This window comes from Stenella coeruleoalba, assembly GCF_951394435.1.
Source record: "Stenella coeruleoalba genome assembly, chromosome: 12".
Classification (NCBI taxonomy): Eukaryota; Metazoa; Chordata; class Mammalia; order Artiodactyla; family Delphinidae; genus Stenella; species Stenella coeruleoalba.
In genome coordinates this window covers 61,762,447-61,785,120 of record NC_137158.1, presented here as the reverse complement: position 1 = coordinate 61,785,120, position 22,674 = coordinate 61,762,447, and the positions used below count along the sequence as shown (strand labels likewise).

The 22,674-nt window shown below is 38.8% G+C and overlaps 1 protein-coding gene across 1 annotated transcript in view; it reads left to right on the top strand.

Moving 5' to 3' along the window:
- SGK1 (serum/glucocorticoid regulated kinase 1) overlaps positions 1-22,674 on the top strand; it is a 110,825-nt gene that overhangs the window by 39,904 nt on the left and 48,247 nt on the right. The window contains exon 2 of the mRNA XM_079938845.1: positions 5,381-5,596. Within this exon, the coding sequence (XP_079794971.1) occupies positions 5,381-5,596 (216 nt within the window). The remainder of the gene's footprint in view (positions 1-5,380; positions 5,597-22,674) is intronic.

Genomic DNA, 22,674 nt, shown 5'->3' with positions numbered 1-22,674 from the left:
GCAGAGCGGCTGGGCCCGTGAGCCATGGCCGCTGGGCCTGCGCGTCTGGAGCCTATGCTCCGCGAAGGGAGAGGCCACAGCAGTGAGAGGCCCGCATACCACACAAAAAAATAATAACAATAATAATAATCAAGCAATTCCTATTTTTATTGCCTACTATTTGTAAGGGCTAATGCTAGCCTCTGGGGAATTAAAAAAAAAAGCCTAAGATGCTATCCTCACCCTTATGTTCCAGTTAGAGAGATGACATAGCATAACAGCCGGTGAGCATCAAAGTCCCACGGTTTTACTTAAGCAATACACACTGCAGATGTTCAGAGAAAAGAAAGTTAGATGATGACCACGAATAGCTAAAGTGAAGAAATCAGATTAATATCACTGACCTTGTATCGTAGCACTGTTATATTTTAGGAACCGTGCTATGAAGCAGCCCCGGACACCAAGGTAAGAGGAACTTGCTTCCAGGAGCCTTCTCCTGAATTCCATTAATGTCAAAACCAGCCTGCTGGCAGGCACCCCTCTGGAAAAAGGAATAGGTGTGGAGGTCTCTCTTTATGATCAATTGAATTATTCAGATCATCTTACTAGAAAGCTTGCTTGACTATATCCGAATTGAAAGTTACAGTGGCATCATATAAACAAAGTCAGTTTTGTATAATAAAAAACGCCTCTCTGGAAATTGCCAAAGTTGTGTCCAACATCAAGTTCACTTGGATTTTAAGGAAGAGACAGCTCTTCATTCCCAGAAAACAAAAGGAGTGATGAGACCAGCAGGTGCTGCCTTGTGAATTCACAGATAAGTACTTGAACCCTCTATAATTTTTCTGTATCAGTGGACATCATTATCAGCTTAAACGTATTAAATTAGGAGTAATACATGTTTCCTATTATTTAATAGGAAAAGAAAACCACTAGTGGAAAATCCCTCGAAGCTGGCCAATCTTTTTAATCACATCTGGTGATTTTCTAGTCTGCGGGATTATTGCTTTTGGAGATTTTTTTCAAATCTATTCAAATAGAGAAATTAAAAAAACCGGGGCAGACTGATTTAGCAAAGAGATTGGCTTAATATTTTGCATACACACTGTTCAGTAAGAGTAGCTGTGAGGTTAAAAGAAAGGCTTTACTCTTTGACCTGTGGCTGGAGAGGTAATTCCTCCTTTAAAAGTCTGATGCGGTTTGGAGAACAGGCTTCTAGAAAGCCCAAGTGAGGGAGTTTTTGATTTATTCGCGGTGAAGAGGATGTCTCACCCCAGTCCGTGTTTGTTTACAATGCTCTCCACAAACGAGAGTGTGTGGCTCTGAATAAAACCAGGCCCAGGTGGCCCAGGAGCCAGGGCAACAGCCTGTATCCGGGCATTCATTTTTCTCACACAGGCAGCTGCTACGGTTTTCCGAGAGCCATTGTGACAGGTCTCTGAGGGGCTCCCAAAGCCACTCGCTGTCAGCAACTCCCACAATAGGCCGGTTGTAGCTTGAATTCCCTCAGGGCCAAGGGAGTGGTCCTGCACTCAGCAGTTTTGGAGGGCACCTTGCCGGAGTCCAAGGCCAGAGGGAGAGCCCTTGTACTCACTCCCCGTCCAGCCACTCTCTCAAGATTAAGTACACATCGTCAACGCTGTCATGAATCAGGCCAATAAAAACCACTTGGAAGGCTCCAAAGCAGTGAAGTGTGCAAAGCAGTAGGAGGGGAAGGGACAGACTGAAGCCAGTAAGAGGACTTAGCCAGAGGAGATACAGCAGTTCAAGACAACGCAGGTGATGAATGTCAGCCACAGTCCTTTCACAAAACGTATCACTATATCTATTTTTATAACACCTTTCTCCTTTCTCCCTGATGCTTCTGGAGAAATGGAATATTTCTAAATTTCCCTCACGACCTTTTCTGTGGAAAGAGAGGGAGAATCCTAGTCCCATGTCTGTAAGGATCAGAATGGGTTAATTCGTTGAAGGTTATTTGGAATCAGGGACCTTTCTAATGAAATGTCACGCCACCCACTCCCTGCCCTCCAGTGGGAGGTGTGAAGACACAAAACACGAAACACTCACTCTTAGGAGACTTGAGTAAGTCATGTTATTCAGTAAGTTTACGTGAAATATAATAGATTCGAATAACCAAATCCCCAGAAATATGACACATACTTCGCAAGTAGATCTTGGCAAGTCACTGGGTTTTTTCCCCTGGAAGACCTCAGTAGAACATGGCTATTTGTTTCAAGTCTTCAACGCATATCTTCAGCTTGAATCTTTCTCCCGAAATCTCATAAAATTAAAACTGAACCCTCCACTGAGACTGATCACTCACTTCTGCTTCACCTCCCCCTTTAGTCTTTATTTAAATAAATAAATAATTTACTCCTTGAGTCATAAGTCGAGCTCCACGAGGGCAGGTTTTGGGGGATCTGACTTATGAACTGAATTCTCAATGCCTAGATTATGCCTGACACGTAGCTGGTCTTCAATAATAAGTGATGAATACGTGAATGAAAGTTAAAATGTTGAAAGCATTGGATTTTTTTTAAGTTAGAAGATAGCAAATCATTTTATTTCTACTTCATAGAATTCTACGTCATACTTATTCTACTTGCTAGAATAACTTCAAGGGTCAAGCAGTGACTCTTGAAGGTGTAGGGTATGTTTGACTAGGGTTTTATTTGGCCAGCATTGTTTGCTTGGGGGTTTTATGTGTTTGTTTGTTCATTTTTTCATTTAAATGTGAAAACACTTGGCAAGCATGCACTCCTAGTTTGCCGCAGTCTCTACCACTCCCTATTTTTATACCCTGGTCATAGGGCTTTACACATTTCCTGTTCTTGCCAGCCTCTGAAGACACTGAGTTTGCCAGCTTATACCCTAGTAGAAACTAGTTGACTGATTTGCTTAAACTAAGAGGTGTAGTTTTTCCCACATAATAATTTTCATTGTGACTTTGGGCAAATTACTAACATCTTTGGGTCTCTTTCAACTCTCAAATTCTGTGAAAGCATCTATGCATTGTTTGACAGCCTATGCTCAAAGTCATCTGAACTATTTTGGGAATTCTTAGCTGATATCAAATAAAATGACAATTCCTTATGTGATTCTTTTATTTAAATTTATTTATTTATTTTCGGTTCAGTTGGGTCTTTGTTGCTGCGCGCGGGCTTTCTCTAGCTGTGGCGAGCGGGGGCTTCTCTTCATTACGGTGCACAGGCTTCTCTTGCTGCGGAGCGCCGGCTCCAGGCACATGGGCTTCAGTAGTCGTGGCGCGCAGGCTCAGTAGTTGTGACTGGCGGGCTCTAGAGCACAGGCTCAGTAGTTGTGGCGCACGGGTTTAGTTGTTCCACGGCATGTGGGATGAGGGATTCTCCCGGACCATGGCTCGAACCCGTGTCGCCTGCATTGGCAGGCGGATTCTCAACCACTGCGCCACCAGGAAGCCCCAAACAAACACTTTGAATGCAGCTACTAACATGCTTATGGGGCCCCAGCGTACAAGAAATACTGATGGAACCCTCGCAAATGTTAACATCAGAATAGTAAACGTAAAAAGATTATTTTAAATGACATTGAGAAGAGTACCTATACACAAAGCAAGTAAAAGACACGTATGTAACCAAAGAAAGAAATATGATGATTTTAATTGCTTAAGATTCTTATAAACTTTAAAAGAAATTATTCTTTAAAAAATTAAAGCACAGGACACTGTAAAAAGAGGGAGAACTAAGACATCCATGATCCTAACAAGAAATGCAAGTTTCTATTTTGCCTGTTACTTTCTTGCTTTGTCTATAGATAGTACATATATTTTTACATTTGCAATTATAGTGATTGAGCAATTCTGTATTTGGCTTTTTTTCGTATAATTACATTCTAAACATTTTCCATGTTGCCACAGAGTCTTCACAATATTTATTTTTAGTGATGGCATAATATTCCATCAAATTGCTTAAACATTCTTATGCTATTGCAATTTTAGTTTATTCTCAGTATATTTTTAAAAAATCTAATTGTCAGCATTACTAACTAAAATTCAGTACTGTGATTTTATTTTTTCATCCTTTCAATATACACTAATTTCACCAATTGGTTAACTATAAAAAGAATCCTCAGGAGTTTCAAAGAGCATGGAAAAGACATATTAAATTAGGATGAATTTCAAGCATTTGATGACAAGTCATAAATCACTCCAACACTTGCTAAAACTGCATGCTTGTAAAGGACTAGACAGTGGATTCAAAGTGCCTGCATCCTGCCTTTGCTTGACACCAGTATTGCGCCTTGGGGAAACTTGATTCATTTCTCTCTGCCTCTGTCTTCTCATCTGCAAAATGGGATTAGTAATAGTGCCTATCATGTAAGACTGTTCTGAGGATTAAACCAAAAAAAAACGTTGCATGTTAAACACTTAGAACAGTGTCTTTCACACTGAAAGTGCTATATAAATGTTATCCTTTTAATGTTAGAATACCTTTACATTTTTTCTCTACCTTACAAGAATTCTACATGCAAGCAAGACAAGTGGTGAGTTTTAAAACTTTAAGAAAAAAAAAAACAAAGTGAGATAATTTCTTAGCCAGGAGCAACTTCTTTTACTTCTTTTTCTAAGGTGAATTGGTTACAATTCACCTTAGACATTTGTGAACTATCATTCTGTCAGCATAATCATGATAGTAAGAGTAAAGTAAAATAAGCACCACTCAGTGGCATGAAAGGATGAGGAATTCCAAAAGCCACTCTGTCTTCTTAGGGTGTCTGCTCTGAGGAGCTATTGCTATGTGAAAGAAATCGTTATGCAGAACATATTTATTACCTTGATAGAGGATGACAGCCAAGTGTGTTAAGATCTATAAATGAGGGTTTCCCTGGTGGCGCAGTGGGTAAGAATCCACCTGCCAATGCAGGGGACACAGGTTCTAGCCCTGGTCCGGGAAGATCCCACATGCCGCGGAGCAGCTGGGCCCGTGAGCCATGGCCACTGAGCCTGCGCGTCCGGAGCCTGTGCTCCGCAACGGGAGAGGCCACAACAGTGAGAGGCCCGCGTACCACAGAAAAAAAAAAAAAAAAAAAGCACCATCTACTCAATATTATGTGCCAGGCAAAACACTTGGACTTTTAAAAATACTTTAAAATCTGCATAACAACCTGGGCAGAAATATTCCTACCCCAGTCTTACAGATGGGGAGACAGACTCAGTGAAATGAAATGACCAGCCAAAAAACACAAGGTGCTGGAAAATGAGTGGCCAGCACTGACCAATTCAGGTTATGTTAAGATTTGATAGGTAGGGAAGTTGTGAGACTCCTTTCCTGACTGTCCATCCCACCCACTTTCCCATCAAGGCCTCATTAGACATCAAAGGAGGTAAAACGCATTTTTTCTTTTCTTTTGCACACTGCAGGTACGAAGATGGATCAAGAGTCCGGTGGTCAGTGTGGACAAGCATCAGAGTCCCAGTCTGAAGTACACGGGCCCTTCAGTGGTGTACATGCCACCAGGGGAGCCAGACTTCGAGCCTTCATTGTGTCAGACGTGCCTGGGAGACCAAGCTTTCCAAAGAGGGGTTCTCCCTCAGGAGAAGGAGTCAAGCTCATGGGAAACTCAATCCGCGTGCGAAGTAAGTTTGCTCTGGATCCGTTCTTCTGAAAGGATTCTAGGCCTTTGTTTTTCTTGTATCCATGCCATGGTACGCCCCCAAAATTTATTTTTTTAATGCACGTTTATAAAGCTTCTGAGGAGGACATAGAATTGTGGCCTTTGTTAGTCCATTGTACTGAGTATTTTTTAAATAGACTTTACTTTTTAGAGCACTTTTCAGATTACAGCAAAATTGAGAAGAAAATATAGAAATTCCTATACATTCCCTACCCCTAGATATGCATAGTCTCTCCCACTATCAATGTCCCCACCAGAGTGGAACATTCCTTACAACTGATGAGCCTGCATTGACACATCCGCACCCAAAGTTCATAGTTTACATCAGGGTTCACTCTTGGTGTTGTATATTCTGTGGGTTTGGACAAATGTATAATGACATGTATCCGTCTTTATAATATCATACAGAATAGTTTCACTGTCCTAAAAACCCTCGGTGTTTCACCTATTCATCCCACTCTTCCCCCAAACCCTGGCAACTACATATATTTTACTGTCTCCATAGTTTTGCCTTTTCCAGATGCCATGCAGTTAGAATCATACACTCTATTGCCCTAATTTTTTATGCTGTTCCAAGGCAGCAATGTTTTGGTCAACTAGAAATTCCTCCTAAGTTGTTTGATCACACAGAAATCAATTCTTGTATGATGTAAGAAGGATATCATAACAGTCATCTAAAGTTTGTAAACACCACTGAAATATTTATCTCAACTTGATTTGACCCATAAGAGAGAACTATGTCAATCTTTCACTATTTTCCCATATATACTTATATTTTTCCTGACATTTTTCTCTGTTACTCCAAGAGTTTTGGGGATTTGTGTGTTTGTTGTTTTTTAATTTTGCTAATTCGAGGAAGCCAGATAACTGACTTATCTTGTAGGTTCTAACATTTCAAAAATTTAAGGTTGTATTTTTAACTTATAACTCAATTAGGCTTATTTAGTTTGACTTTTTAAACCGTCAGATTACATGTTTATATTATTTTTATTACCAATTTATTGACATAAAAATACAACAGTAAGAAGACAGGACATGTTATTACAAAGTACAATTAATTGCAAGTGATCTTCCAATATATTATTTCAAATCAGTGCATCATAAGATGATAAATGTTAATAACTTCTCCTTCTTTTTTTTTTTTAAATCAGCATTTTCCAGAGATAAAGTAATCATTTTAGCTGCTAAAAGATAAAAACACTTGAATCTGAGTTCCTTTTAACCCTGAGATATGCAATGTCTCAGAAACTGTTACCTCATGAAAAAGTAATACCTGCTGCCTACTTTCTAGGGTTATTGGAAATATCAAGTGAGATATACATGAAATACTTCATAATCTATAAAGTGTCACGCAAATATAAAACATCATTACTTATGTTTGCTGACGTACATATTAGCTAAGCCTGTAACTGAACTAGACTTCCATGACTAGGTCAGCAGTTTGCTGATCTATGAACATTTGTCATAGGGCATTTGTTGTTTAGCTAGACACTGGCTCAACCCCGTGTTAGTCATAAAAGGTAACAAATAGATTTTAAATGCAAGGATTGGAAAACTTTTTCTGTAAAAGGCCAAATAGCAAATATTTTAGGCTTTGCAGGCCATACGGTCTCTGTCACTCTGATTGAGCTCTGCCCTTGTAGGGAAAGCAGCCACAGATAACATACAAATGAATGGGCCTGACTGTGTTTAAATAAAACTTATATTTATAAAAACATGTGGCTGGTCCACCAGCCATAGTTTGCATACTCTTGGACTCTTAAGAGTCTAAAAGAATTTGCCAACTCCTTAGAGTCTAAAGAACTATTCATGACGCAGAGGCAGAGAGAGGGCTCTGCAAATCCTATACAGAGCACAAATGCCTAGTCCTAAATGTTTACTGGAGGCCCTACTATATGCCAAGCTGTTGGGAACAGAGCTAGATTAATGAATAAATGGAATTCCACTCAAGAGGAAACAATAAACAAAGAGCTGGAAGGAATTTAAAGCAACATTGTGATTCATCCTTTTACTTTATCCAGGATTATAGGTGAATCAGTCTCCAATTTACAATGGATTACCTGGTTCTGACTTAGTTGGGTTTTTTTAAGATCACCACAAACCAAAAAGACACTTATATTTTAACAATTTAAAAATGAATCTAGAAACTTCTCTGGTGGTCTAGTAGTTAAGATTCCACGCTTCCACTGCAGGGAGCATGGCTTCAATCCCTGGTTGAGGAAGTAAGATCCCGCATGCTGCGTGGCACGGCCAAAAAATAAAAATGAATCTATACCTTGTATCCTTTAGGGATTAAACCATGAAATAGTTCCTTGAGAAGGCACCGCTGTCCTTTTAGGAAGTGGAGTTGTGTGCTAAGTAGATGGAGAGGCTGTTAGATGGAGACCAGGCCTCGTGGCGAAGACCTCAAGTTGGCCCCCTGACAACTCCTGATGTGGATTATTTTAAGCAAGTCATTAATTCATCCTTCCTGCTCAATGTTCCCTCCTATGAAAACTGAGATTATTCATGCCATCGAGTTTCTTCCTAGGAGTTTCTTGGTACTTTGCAGATGAGATGGGACTTTTAAAATCTTTTGTAAATGTAAATTTATGTGTAGTGTTCTGGAGTCAGGCAACCCACATTCTAGTGCCAGCTCTGTCCCAAGGTCAATATACGAACTTGAGCATGTCACAAAAGCTCTTCAACATCATGTGATGGGCCTAACCTAGTTAACTCTAAAGCCCTTTTTAGTCTGAAATCCTGTGGTTGGAATTTGATGACCTATAAATGAGAAAAAACTCTCTATTTGATGTATAAAGATAAAGCATAGAAAATGAGGTGAGAGTGTTTCAAATAAAATAAGAAAGGAAACAAAGCACAAGTCCTTTATGAATAATTGTGAGAGATTTTTTTTTTTTTTTCCTGACTTTAAAAATAGTACAGTCTAAATGCTACTTTTGGGCTTCCCTGGTGGCGCAGTGGTTGAGAGTCCGCCTGCCGATGCAGGGGACGTGGGTTCGTGCCCCGGTCCGGGAAGATCCCACATGCCAGGGAGCGGCTGGACCCGTGAGCCATGGCCGCTGAGCCTGCGCGTCCGGAGCCTGTGCTCCGCAACGGGAGAGGCCACAACAGTGAGAGGTCCGCGTACCGCAAAAAATAAATAAATAAAAATAAATAAATGCTACTTTTAATGGCCAAAAATTTGCTAAGAGTTATAGTGCAGTTAGTTTGTGCCATGCCTCACCAATTGTCTAGTTAGTAGCTTTTAAACATGTTTCTCCTATGCAAGAAACTGGCATATACGTATTGCTAATAAATCATCCAGAAGAATAGCAATATTGTGATGTTATTAGTAGTGCTGTCTAAAAATGGACTGTTTATTAAACAGACCTTTCTGGGAATGAGATGGGAAGAGGATAACATAGAGCTGTGTAAGCTGTTACTGAATAATGCATGCCAGTGGAACTCAAGTTGAAGTCAACTTTTAGTTCCTAAAGAGGTGGAAAACCATGTTAGTTTTTCGATGGGTGCATGTTGATTAAACATGTTCAAACTCTGTTTTGAAGCATGTCTCTCACAGCACCTCCAATATCCAGATAGACCTTGCTGGAAGGACAGGAAAGGAATGTTTTGGAGTGGCAGTGGGGAAGGAAATCTGGTGTGAGGGAAAGCATAGGATTGGATCAAGATGGCAGCCAGAACATTTAACGTCATCTCTTCTTCTTGCTTTAAATAATAGAAAACACACACGCATTTTAATTTATAGTAGTGCTAGAAAACAAGGTATGTCATTGTATGCATAAGGAATAATTAAGACTCTCTGAAAAACAGAAGGCAGGTAGGATTATGAAGTTGATGAGAAAACTACAGTCCAAAATGATCACATCAAAGACAGATCTAACAGATGGGGACACTGCAAGCTTATCTATTCAAAAGAATCCAGTAAGTTGGAAAATAAAGATGTTCCAGGCAAGGCTTAATAAAAGGAAAGCAGTGTTAAGAATATAAATGTCAGAAAAAATACAATGTAACACAAAAAATTTGAAAGGAACAAAGAGGAATATTTCACATTGATGAAAGATAGCTGCTAAGAAGGTAAAACATTCACCAACCTTTACGAGCTTAGCAACATAACACGGAAATAGTTAAAGCAACAAATAATAGAAATACAAAGAAAAATGGAAAATTCATGTCACAGAAGAACATTTTTGTCATACTTCTCCCAGGAATTGCCAGTTCAAGAAGACCGACAATGTGTGAGGATAGAGGATTTTATTTTATTTATTTTTAAAAATTAATCTATTTATTTATTTATTTACTTTTGGCTATGTTGGGTCTTTGTTGCTGCGCGTGGGCTTTCTCTAGTTGTGGTGAGCGGGCACTACTCTTCGTTGTGGCGTGTAGGCTTCTCATTGTCGTGGCTCCTCTTGTTGTGGAGCACAGGCTCTAGGTGTACAGGCTTCAGTAGTTGTGGCACATGGGCTCAGTAGTTGTGGCTTGCGGGCTCTAGAGCTCAGGCTCAGTAGTTGTGCTGTACGGGCTTAGTTGCTCCACGGAATGTGGGATCTTCCCGGGCCAGGGCTCAAACCTGTGTCCCTTGCATTGGCAGGCAGATTCTTAACCACTGCACCACCAGGGAAGTCCCATTAGAAGATTTTAATAAAACAATTAACCAAATCTGATTTATGCTGAGATTTGTATATAAAGAAGAATATAGTTTATTTTAAGCACACATGGAACGGTTACAAAAACTGACCAAGAATTAGATCATGAAGCATATCTCATCAAATTCCAAAAAACAGGAATCATACAGGTCGTACTAGCTAATTACAATTTGATAAAATTAGAAATTAAAAACAATATGAGAGCCAACCACCATCCTCAGCCAATCCATCCACCTGGAATTCCCATACATTCTTCCTATAACTCTGGGCTTACAGAGGAAATAAGAAAAGAAAACTAAATACTATTTTAAGTGTCTACCACACCACCAGGGAAATGCAAACTGAAACAATGAAATCCATGTGTTTTTAATCCATCAGATTGTCAATGGTTGAAAAGATTGATAATGTCATGGTAAAAGTATAGGCCAAAACACTACTGGTGGAAGGATTTTTTTGGCAATTTTCCTTTATTAAAAATTCTCATCCACCTCTACTTTAGATATGTACTTGCTTATGCTGACAATGGGGACAGGTACAGTGATATTCAGTTAGAAAAGCAAATCGAAGATGAACATAGCATCATCACATTTATTTTTTTTTTAATTCGGTATTTCTCTTTTCATGTCTGTGTGTGTATGTGCGTGTGTATCTATGAGTATATGTGTGTGTCTGTGTAAATGCAAACAAAAAGATCTGGAAGTATATACATCAAACTGAAATAGTGATTACAACTTTCGTGTGATTCAAATGGAGAGATGATGAGGTGTGAGAGAGTAATCAAGAAGGACTTTAGCTTTGTCTATATTGGTTGAACCTCTCAAGACTATATTAGTGTATTACCTGTGAGTTTGGGGAAAATATTATGCCCACCAGGAAACTCACTTGTAGAAAGGAAGTTATAACTCAACCTCATTGGTTAAAAGTCAGGCACCATCACAAAGATGGTTTTGTACCATGAGACTTTCCCAGCACTACACTACAAAGAAAGGCACCTGGAGGAAAATGGAAACACACAATGTTTGTGCTCCCAACGTGCCTTGCTAATCCTTCTGTCTGTCAATCATTTTACCCTGCCCTGTGTGGTGTTTTTTGGTATGCACATCCATTCATTCTCGCAGTTCCCCCCAGTTTTTAAATCTAACATGTTCATTCTCCTATATCCTTCCTGGACCTTGCCTACATCTTAAAAATTAATGTGTTCTTTGTTTTTCTCTTTGCCTTTATTAGTTGAAATGGAAATTTTGTTGATGCAATTTTTTTTTTTTTTTAACGTGAAAAGGGGAGACTAAGAAAACTCTGCAGCCCATGCTGGTTATAAATCACTTAACATTTCAGAGGCGTTGCGTGCCGAAGGCTCATGACTGATTCTCATTAACTTTGCCCTCTCATACGGGTTAGATTTGGCTGAGTGAGGATTTCCTCAGACTCCTCTGTCTGTGTTTCAATTGAAGACAGCTCGAAAGGTGCTTAGTCGGCTGCCAACAAATGAAACCAGGGCACTGCACGTGGATTTTAAGGCCTGGTGAAGTCAGTCCCCTGGATAGAGCTGCCAACTTGAAGAAATTATTAACCACATTACTAACCCAAGAATTACTGTTGAGCCTCTGACATGATTAAATATAAGGTCACTGCCTCTTCTTCTTCCTCAGCAAATCACCACAGACAATAATAGAAGGCACTTTTAATTAAGCTTACTTGACACAGTTCTGGGAGAGCATCTGCCCCATGTGGCTTGTTCAGCATCTGGGATGCCATCCCTCCATCTGTTAGGCTATCATGGCTCAAGGAGGTGCACCGTTACCTTTATATTTCTTCTCAAAACTGTTGAGCTGTTCCTTTGAAGGCCAGGAAGCTTGGTAGTAAAATGGTGAGCTGAGGGACAGTCTCCATCCTGATTTACCTTCACATCATCTTGACGTTTTCTGATCTTTCTTAAGAAAAGGCTATAAAAGACTTGAATCAACCAGATGGCTTTATAGACTTCTGGTTTCTTTCAATTTACATAGTAAAAATGGATTTTTATGAAGGCTTATAGGGAATAAAATAATAGTCTTTCCAATTGCCTTCTCCCCCAGTTTTCTGCTCTTATTATGACATATCATGGTCTCTGGGGGATGTCGGGTGATTTCTAAGCTTATCATCCACAATAGTCCTTGTTCTGCACCAAATTTTAAGCTATTTCATCTTTGAGAAGGCATTTATCACATGAAACAAAACATTAGACCACTAAGGCAGGGAAAAGAGAATACCCTATACTTAGGATGTGACAGAGTGGATGAAATTCTGTCCAGAGCCAGAAAACCTGGGTTCGAAGTCCAGCTCTACCACTGGTGGGTCACGTGAACATCCACATGCTACGTGATCTCCAGAGGCTGACCTGCAAACCCTGAAGAATAAAACAGTGCTGCCTACCTTACCCAGCTGATGAGATGATGGGGATCAAATGACAGAGCATGTGTGGAAACTCCTAAAGAAAAAAACCCATAAACAGCACTTGAAATATTATTAGTTGGCAAATACACTTAAGGGTAATACAAACTGAAAAGACTTTAAAGCAAGTAAATCAATCTTAAGCAAAACATTCATCACATTTCCAAACTTTCCTAGTAATAACAGCAACAATAAAGAATACTACCTGGAAAGTAATATGTCTTGGGAAACATTAAAAATGACTTAATTGGGGACTTCCCTGGTGGCACAGTGGGTAAGAACCCACCTGCCAATGCAGGGGACACATGTTCCCGGGAAGATCCCACATGCCTCAGAGCAACTAAGCCCGTGCACCACAACTACTGAAGCCCACGTGCCTAGAGCCCGTGCTCTGCATCAAGAGAAGCCACCCAGTGAGAAGCACGCACACCAAAAGGAAGAGTAGCCCCCCCTCGCCACAACTAGAGAAAGCCCACACACAGCAAGAAGGACCCAAACACAGCCAAAAATAAATAAAATTTTAAAAAATGACTTAGTTGCCCTCTTAGGAGAATGAAAACCCCGATACTCACTATTGCCAATATTTATCTGAATATTATTATTCTAAGACTAAGGCAGAATTGGAAAAAAATTAAGTTTCTTTCCCCAAAAAACTTGGAATATTTTTTCCTAGAAAGGCAACATAAAAAAAAAAAAGGTAGGGGTAAGAAAATAGAGGAAACTCTATTGGTTCCCCTTGGAGGTTTTCAATGTTTTTTCCTTTGTTCTACAATAATTTGAAGTGTCCTAAGTGACTTACAACTCAAGCATTTCTCTTTGGCTAAGAACCAGAGGAAAGATTACCTTGTTATCCTGTAGCTCTTGCTAAGAGCTACTAGTTAGCTGAAATTTCCATTTTTAGATTTCATATGTCTTTTACTATAAATCTATCTCCTTTCTGACTTTTCCCCATGATTTTCAAAATTTATGTAAGAATGATCATAACAGCATTATCGAGATGTTTAAAAATAATTCCATTTTCTTTATATGCCAACTGTTTTTATTTTTTTGTGTTCTCTCTCAGTTTCCCCCCTGTGTACCTAGTTTGTCCATGATTGTTGTCATAGTGTATATATGATACTGAAGCTGCCTTTTTTCCACTTAACATTTATTGGAAACATTCATATGTTGTAACAAATTTCATATTTATTATGGTTAACATTGCATCAAATTGATGTTGTTTAATGTAACCATAGACCTACCGTTAGTCCTTTCATTTTCTTAATTTTTTTCTCTTTTTCATAAGGCTGAAAATGATTTTTTCCCTCTCAATTTGAATAACCTTAGAATAAATTGAACCTTAGTATGAATCCCCAGTAATGGAGTAGAGTTTAAAAATAATTATTTTTGTCAAAATACTTTCAAGACCAATTTAGAAAGAATCAAATAAATAAAAATGGTACCAGCACTATGTGAATAAACTTACTCCACTAGCCCTTTATCCCTTGAAGGTAGTGGTATGTTTTAATTTTTGTTCATTTAATGAAATGACACTTCAGTGATGTGATATGCATTTCTTTGATTACCAGAAAATTTAAGAAATTTTTCTATTTTTCAAGTCGTTACTTGTAAGTCTTCATGAGAATTGTTTTGTTCTATCCTTGCCTCTTTATTTGTCAGAATTTTGCATTTAATTTTGTCAATTTAAATGAATTATTTCTAGGTAGTTGACATTCTCCTTCAACTTCTTTCAAGTCTGTCTGGGGCAGATTTTTTTCCCACTCTACGTCTTGGTTATTATAGCCACAGAAATGAACCAGGTCTGCTTTTTGCACTACTAGAGAGAGGATATCTACATTTAAAGCTAAAATAAGCACACACTCCTCCACCCAAGAAGGTACAGAGCAAAGCCCTAGTGCCAACAGAAGGGTTGCACGTGAAAGAATGCTAGGTCCTGGGTGATTGTGGCTTTCTGTCTGTGCCACATGCACATTTTGTGTCTGGCCAGACAGCTTGATACCCAGGATGCCGGTTCCTCCTCTTCCAGGAGTACATCTGTGTTTCCAGTCCATGTTTCCAGGGCTTGTAGAGCCAGGAAGCCATCTCCACCCACTTGGTGCTGTCCTTCTCTTCCAGAGACGAGGGCCGGGACTCTGGAGGGGCATTCTTCCAGGGTCAGGGCACAGGAGGAGGTAGCACAGTGTCCCGCTCAGCCCCTCACCACCAGGCACTGACCAAAGGCTCGTTTGCTCCACAACCTGGCACACACTTCTGCTGTATTTAAAGACATGACTTAAGTCACAGGACTTACATGTGAGAGTCAGACTTTGGAATAAAACAAGTTTCTGCTTGCATCCAGAGCTCACTTCATTTTGATTACCTAAGCTCTCCTATGAGGTCCATCCCACCAGTATGCCTCCTTCCCAGGAGATAAGTCTGGAAAGGGATAAGGGAATCCATCCAGGCTATTTAGGACATAAAATATTCCAGGAAAGTCACTCTCTGTCCTCTCTAGAAATCTCTAGCCAGTGGTTACACTTACGCTTGGGTTGGAGCATATTTCGTTGGCTCTTGTTGTATGTAACCAAATCTATCCTGCTTCTAATTAAACTTATTCCTTTTAGTATAGTCCTTCCCAGAAACCATACGGCTATTTTCCACTATAATAATACCCCTTCTTAGTAGTTTTGAGACTTTAAAAATTTTATAAGAAGGCTTTTTACAAACTACTAAAAATCTACAAGCAAGAACTGAATTTAAGTGATAAAGCAAGTTTAATTGTATTCCATTTGATATTTTTGGTCATTATTTCTCTTTTTTTCCTCAAAGTTTACAATTATATTTTTTTCTTGGATTGTTTTTTGAAATAATAGAATTGAATCTATCAAGAAGCATCCCTATAGTGTAAACTATAAAGAACAAGTGAAACAAAACTGTGAAGAATTTTGAGAAAGACAATGATAATTTCTTAAAACGTAACTCTAAACTTAACTTTTGCGGACTTGAAAAGACTCTTCTTATAAACATTCTAAAGACAAAGGAAATAAAAATGATTAATATCACCTTGATATTCCCTATTCACACAAAGTAAATTGCTTCTGGTTCATTCTGCTTACACAGAGAGACTTTGATAAACACCTAAATGTGCCAAGACACACATTTGTCTGTGGTGTTCATGACAAATAAGCCATTCTATTTTCACTTGTCTTTGTGAACCCATAAATAAATCAATCTATTTCTAGGCAAGATTCTAGCAAAGCTCAATTTGGTGACATCATCTCTTTAGAGAATCATCACAACCAGTAGAAGTACACTGATATTATGTGACTCAGCTCTGTTCCATGAGAAGATTAAACTTTTCTTATCGACCTTGAGCAGCAGACATTGGCATAAGGGCATATTAAAAATCCCTTTGAAGTCAAGCCAAACTTTACAGCTTGCTATCCATAATTTTAGTGTACTTTTCCAATGTCCATCAGCCTTGATAACTATAAATACACAATTCTATCCTCAATTCACTTTTCTCTCTTGTGCTGATAGGTGGTTTTCCTTTTGAGTTGGTTTTAAAATGACCTTTCAAGAGATTCATCTAGATTTCTACTTGAGGGAAAAATTTGAGAATTCAACACCTCTGGCTGGGTTAGATAAGTAGCAGACAGGTGGCTCCCTAGTTAAGACAGGGAGCAGGGGTTATAGATCTTTGTAGATTAGAAAATGCTAAATGCATTAACTTGGTCCGTACCAAAAGAAAAAGAAAAGAGAGAAATGACCATTACAGTTCTCTTCTCAGCTTAGTATTGTGGAATCAGCAGCACTGACTTATTTTTAAAACAAGTAATCTGATATTAGCACAAAGGCAGACCTTTCCTGTAGTGACCACATATGCAAAATGCTAAGAGGGACATGAGAATGTGGAATGCCCTCCGAGCCACCATTGGTTTGTTCTCTCAACTAGTGTTTATTGAGAATTTCTATTACAGGCCAGGCAGGAAGAAGTATCTCATGCAGTGCTTCCAGGAGAAGGGAAAATACTGATAATTAACCAGGCAGTTATAATACAGTGATACATGCTACCAAAGGGGAAAGTACTTAAGAGGGTCCCATAGCCCACTACTGAGGGTCGATGAAGGCTTCAGCAGAATAGAAATCTAAACTGAACAGTGAAGGATGATGTACCCCAGTGTTCATAGCAGCATTATTTACAATAGCCAACACATGGAAGTAACATAAATGCCCATTGACAGAGGAATGGATAAAGATGTGGTATACCTGTATATATATATATAAACACACACACACATCATACACACACACACACACATATATATATATATATATATATATATATATATATATACCAGTCATGTATATTACTCAGCCATAAAAAAGAATGAAATAGTGCCATCTGCAGCAACATGGATGGACCTAGAGATAATCATACTAAGTTAAGTAAGTCAGACAGAGAAAGACAAATATCATATGATATCACTTATATGTGGAATCTAAAAAAATAATACAAATAAACTTATTTACAAAACAGAAATAGACTCACAGACATAGAAAACAAACTTATGGTTACCAAAGGGGAAAGGTGGAGGAGAACAAATTAGGAATTTGGGATTAACAGATACCACACTACTATATATAAACGAGATTAAAAAAAGACCTACTATATAGCACAGGGAACTATATTCAATATCTTGTAATAATCTATAATGGAAAAGAATCTGAAAAAGAATGCATATATATATATATATATATACATACAAACATATATATGTGTATATATATGTGTGTTGTATATATGTGTGTGTGTATATATATATATATATATATATATGTATGTATATATATAACTGAATCACTTTGCAGTACACCTGAAAGTAACACAACATTATAAATCATCTACACTTCAATTTAAAAAAAAAAGTGAAGGATGCGTAAATTAGTGAGGTAAGGAAAGGTGAGGAAGGAGAAACCCAGGCAGATGGGACAAATAACCAAAAGCCTGGAGAACTCAAATGAGAGAGTAAATTTGGAGCAAGGGAAATGAAGCTGAACTGGGACACAAAGAGTTTAGATCATTAAGGCTTTTCACAAGGCATTTTAAATAATTTATAACTATCCTCAGGAAACAAAGATCCATTGAAATGTTTCCATCACAACAGTGTTATCATTAGGCATAAAGAATGGATAGGAGAGAGTCAAATTCCAGAAATTCTTCCATTGGAGATTTATGGCTTTGGATTAAGGTTTATGGCTCTGACACTGCTGAGGATAAATATGCTTGAGATTTAATACAATAAGCTTGATTCTCATTTCACAAAGAAAAACAAAGGTTCCAGATTTGGAAAAGGATAACATTAACCAATTTACTAAAAATTCCCTCATTATTAAAATGGGGAGGGAGGATGAGAATCTGAAACCATGAACCAACTTTGTCATTTGCCAACTTTGTTGTTATTTTGTGACTGAAAAAAAAGGTAAAATTAAGATGTGGGAGAATTGAAAAGTTTCAAAGAGGATTGTAGTTGGAGGGAGAAGGAGACAGAAAGAGAGGATACGTGTGATCACATGCTCACATGCTCTAAGCCATTTTGTGTTTGACTTGAGGAATCCAACTGTGTCTTGCAGAGGCAGAGCCTACGTGGATCAGAGTCAAGGAGTTCTCTCTGTTGGGGCTGATTGTACATGTGTAAGCAAAAAGCTGTAAAAAGCCAAGGAGAGTGGATGTTTGTAAAATGCATCTGCACCAGTGTCATCAGTCTTTGTATGGGAAGATGATACCACTGACTTTGTATCAACGCTGAGTGTGGTTCCTAGCGCTAAAAGCTGGATTTGTACTGATCTGCTCATACTGTCTTGCCTAATCTCACAGAAGACTAATAGAACAAATTTTCAGTAGACTTGGAGGGTTAATCTGACTGACCTTCCCTGGGCTTAAACAAGGGGCCTTGGTCTTTTAGCACAATGCTCTAATCAGCTACTCTAATCAGATCCATGGTTTGCAATACACACAAGGAGAAGAAAGTAACAACATTTGAAGAAGTGGGGAGGTTTTTAGTGATTTTTAGCCACTGAAGAATGCGAAAGTTCCAATTTTCTTCGTAACTGAAATCATAACAGCTATGAGCACTCGGCTGTTCATCAAAGATACGAGGAGGAGTCATGAGGCTTTATTTCATGGATTAAGTCTAAAAGCTGTATGTACTTTCATGAAGTCTCATAATGGATTGGTAATGGTTATTATGGATGATAATATTTATTTCGACAAGTCAGAAATACAAAGTACAAAAGATGTTTAAAGTGCAAATGGCGTAGATGGTTTCACAAATGCATAGGTTGAAATTACCTATAATTTCAGTGACTGTCATAAATTGTATGACATAAAGTTGGCTCTGGTTTTCATTTTCATGGTAAGGACAGCTTGTAAATCAATGACATGACTCATGGGTCTCAGGGATGGGGCATCAACCCAGCACCTGCTTTCCCAATCAGTCAAGTTACATTCACATCCAAACACAAATAACCGTAGTCTTATTAATCTCAGCCACGAAACTTGATATTTCAGTTTTGAGAGGACAGGCAAGTTTAAGCTCAGAGGGTTCATTTCCTCCTGGTGGCATACACCATACACTTAATGCATAAAAAACTGCTATTTCTTTCTGAGGAACTTCTCAGGGTTGAATGCCATTTTGGGTTCCGTGTTTGTGGCTTTGCATGGGCCATATATAGGTAAATTTTACAAAAGTCCACAGCAGATGTCACTTTGAGCTGAGGCCATGTGACAAGCAGCAGCGTGCCACCCTAACCTCACTTTGGGGAAATCCAAGCTTCGCAGTTGCCACACAGGATGTCTCATCAAAAGAGGGATTTTCCCCTCTGCTCTGGAACACGTTACTTCCTTCCCCTTCTTCAGTTCTACCGTACAGAAGTACTCTCAAAACAGTAAATGAAAAAAAAAACAGTTAATGATTTTCCCTGTCATGAGTGACTGTACTTGGGGGGACTGTAAGGGGGTAGGGGTAGGGAATGAGGGGTGGGTATTCGAGGGCCGGGGTGTAGAAGAGGCCATAAGAACAAGATGCCCTGAGCACTCTGGTCAGCCCACCATGTCTATGGGCATGCTATTGATAGTGACCAATAATAAAAAAAATAATAATAATTGTCTCTGACCCATGTATGTATCAAGCATGGTTTTGGTGTCAGATTTCAATTCAAAGCCCAGCACTGACACTTACCAGCTGTATCCTTGAGTTTCCCCACCTACAAAATGGATAATAATACAAACTAAACAGGGTTGCTGTATGGTTTCAACGAGAAAATGTACAGACATTGACTACATTTCTCTCTGCTTCCATCTTCCCTCAAACCTCTTCCTAGCTCCCCAAGCCTAAAAGAAGTCAAACAGATCTAACAGTGAGAGTCATACGGTGATTCTGAACTATGTGTCGTGAGCCCAATGTACTACTTCTATTTACTTTGTAATTTGTTTCCGTAGGATACTACATTTATTAATCACAAGCTTGTGTCCCATGTCTTTTCGTTCAGCAAAAAGAGAATTAAAATAGGAAGTGAAAGTTGCAAAACAAGTACATTATTAAACAAGCTTGTGTCAGTGTAGCTTTTTTAAAACAAGTGAGCTTTTGACCAGTCAAGGTATTCTGTCAACTTATTTTTAGTCTCATTTCCAAATCTCTTGAATGAAACTAGTGGGAAAACTGGAGGAAAAATATTTGAGTTTGCTTTTCTCTAGGGCAAAATTTTTAGTATTCCTACCCCCAATTCTGAAGGCTAGCTCTCCCCTGAATACCTATTATGGACAAAACCACACAGATTGTTTGCTCAACCTACACTGCAACCTGAAATATTCTCACAGAAAAATAATTCCACTGACATTTTTTTCCCCATTGAACTGCAGCTCCTTCTGGAAAGTCAGATTCTCTGTATAATCTCAAGATCATCCCAAGCAGGTGTGTCTTTATCTTTAATTCTAGGAAATAATTGCTGCCTGGAAGATTAAACTATCAGGGCCTAAAACATAAATAAAACCAGAACTCCTAGAGTTTTTTTTATTGTTGTTTAGAGTTTTCTCAATTTTAACCTCAAGACAATTTTTCTTCACCTATAAAGGAAAAAATGCAATAGAATTTTTAAAACATAAATAATAATTATCTATAAATTAATGAGCAGCATCTTAAGCTTTCTGAGAACAAGCCAGACAGTAGAATTCCTTCGTGCAAGGTTAATGAATAATACAGATTAGAAAACCACTAGCAATTTAGTTCCATCACTGATGGGACTTTAAAACTATAAATTAGAATGAAAATAACAAGGCCATAACTTGGCATATAACGAATTGCCCCAATTATACTTTTGTAATTTACTTTCAATTTGCCTCCATTCAGGCAATTTAGAACTAAAATTTAATCATTAATATATTAAAGATGGCATATATTCTTTATTATTATCATATTCATCCATTCTTATTGATTCTACATTTCCTATAACAGAAGACAAAAGCTAAATAGGGAAATGTATTGATAACAATGCTTTTAAGTATTTTTTTACTTGGAAGATTTGAGAATCTTTTTAAGGATTTCTTTTTTTTTTTTTTTTTTTTTTGCGGTACGCGGGCTTCTCACTGTTGTGGCCTTTCCCGTTGCGGAGCACAGGCTCCGGACGCGCAGGCTCAGCGGCCATGACTCACGGGCCCAGCCGCTCCGCGGCATGTGGGATCCTCCCGGACCGAGGCACGAACGCGTGTCCCCTGCATCAGCAGGCGGACTCTCAACCACTGCGCCACCAGGGAAGCCCTTTTTTAAGGATTTTTTATCACTAGTTGAAATACCTATTCAGCCTGTCACTGTGTAATCTAGTTCATACTCAAGGACAGATTACTGTTTCGAAGAGAAAAAAACATTCTAAATGTTGGAAGGGTTATAAAGCAACATTGGGTAAATTTCACATGTTCAAAATAGCTCCGCCACTGGCCCAGACCACCTATCTCCTTCACTCTTATCCCTTATTTCAAAGTTCCATTTCAACACTGAGTCAGAGAGACATCTGGATCAGCAATCCATCCTCCTGCGACCACTGTCCTTTAATTGCTCTCCTCCTTCAATTCAGTGATGCCTGAGTCCCAGCATCACAGCAAGCACCCCAGCACATTCAGTCCCCATCACAGTTTTCATCCCACTCATCTCTGGTCTGCTGTTTTTCTTACTCAACAACACCATTAACCCCCTCACTTTCCCTTTCTACAGCATCCTCTGGGACTGTTGTCAGTAAACACCATTAAATCATTCAACTTTTCCTCAAAACCCTCCCTCTGCCCTCTCACCTTGTTACGCAAGATGGCAATATGGGCCACACATTAAACAGGGTTTGTCACCAATAAACAGGGTTTGTCACCAACCCTGTCAACAAACAGGGTTTGTTTTGAAAAAGCCAGGTTAGATTTCTCAGGGCCTCCGTTAGGGTAATGTGCCCTGGGAATCTCCAAGAGGGAAGAGCCTGAGCATTACCCAGATGCATTGGACCCAAAAATTTCCTATAAAGAAACATCTTTAGGAGACCACTGTCTTAGCTGAGACTTGGCTTTCTATGGAAGATGATACTGCTTCTCCTGCACCCTCGAGTAGAAATGGCCTCTTTTCCAGCCTCCTTTACCTGGAGGTAAAGAGCTTGGCTCTAACATAGGCTCTGAGAATTTCACTACCTTTACTCAACCACAGTCTTCACTGGCATCTTCTACTAACCTCCAAGACACTTCTTCCTATTCTTTAATCACTTTGGTGGTTGATGTCATAATTTTCTCTACTCTTTCACAAGCAGTCATTCTGGACAAATCCAATATTCACACTCACGATTCGGCTAATAATAACAATAGTAGTAGTAATACTGACAAGTAATAGATTATTTTTGAATGTCTTCTGTGCACCAATAAGTATCTTTAACACTTGACATGTATTATCTCATTTAA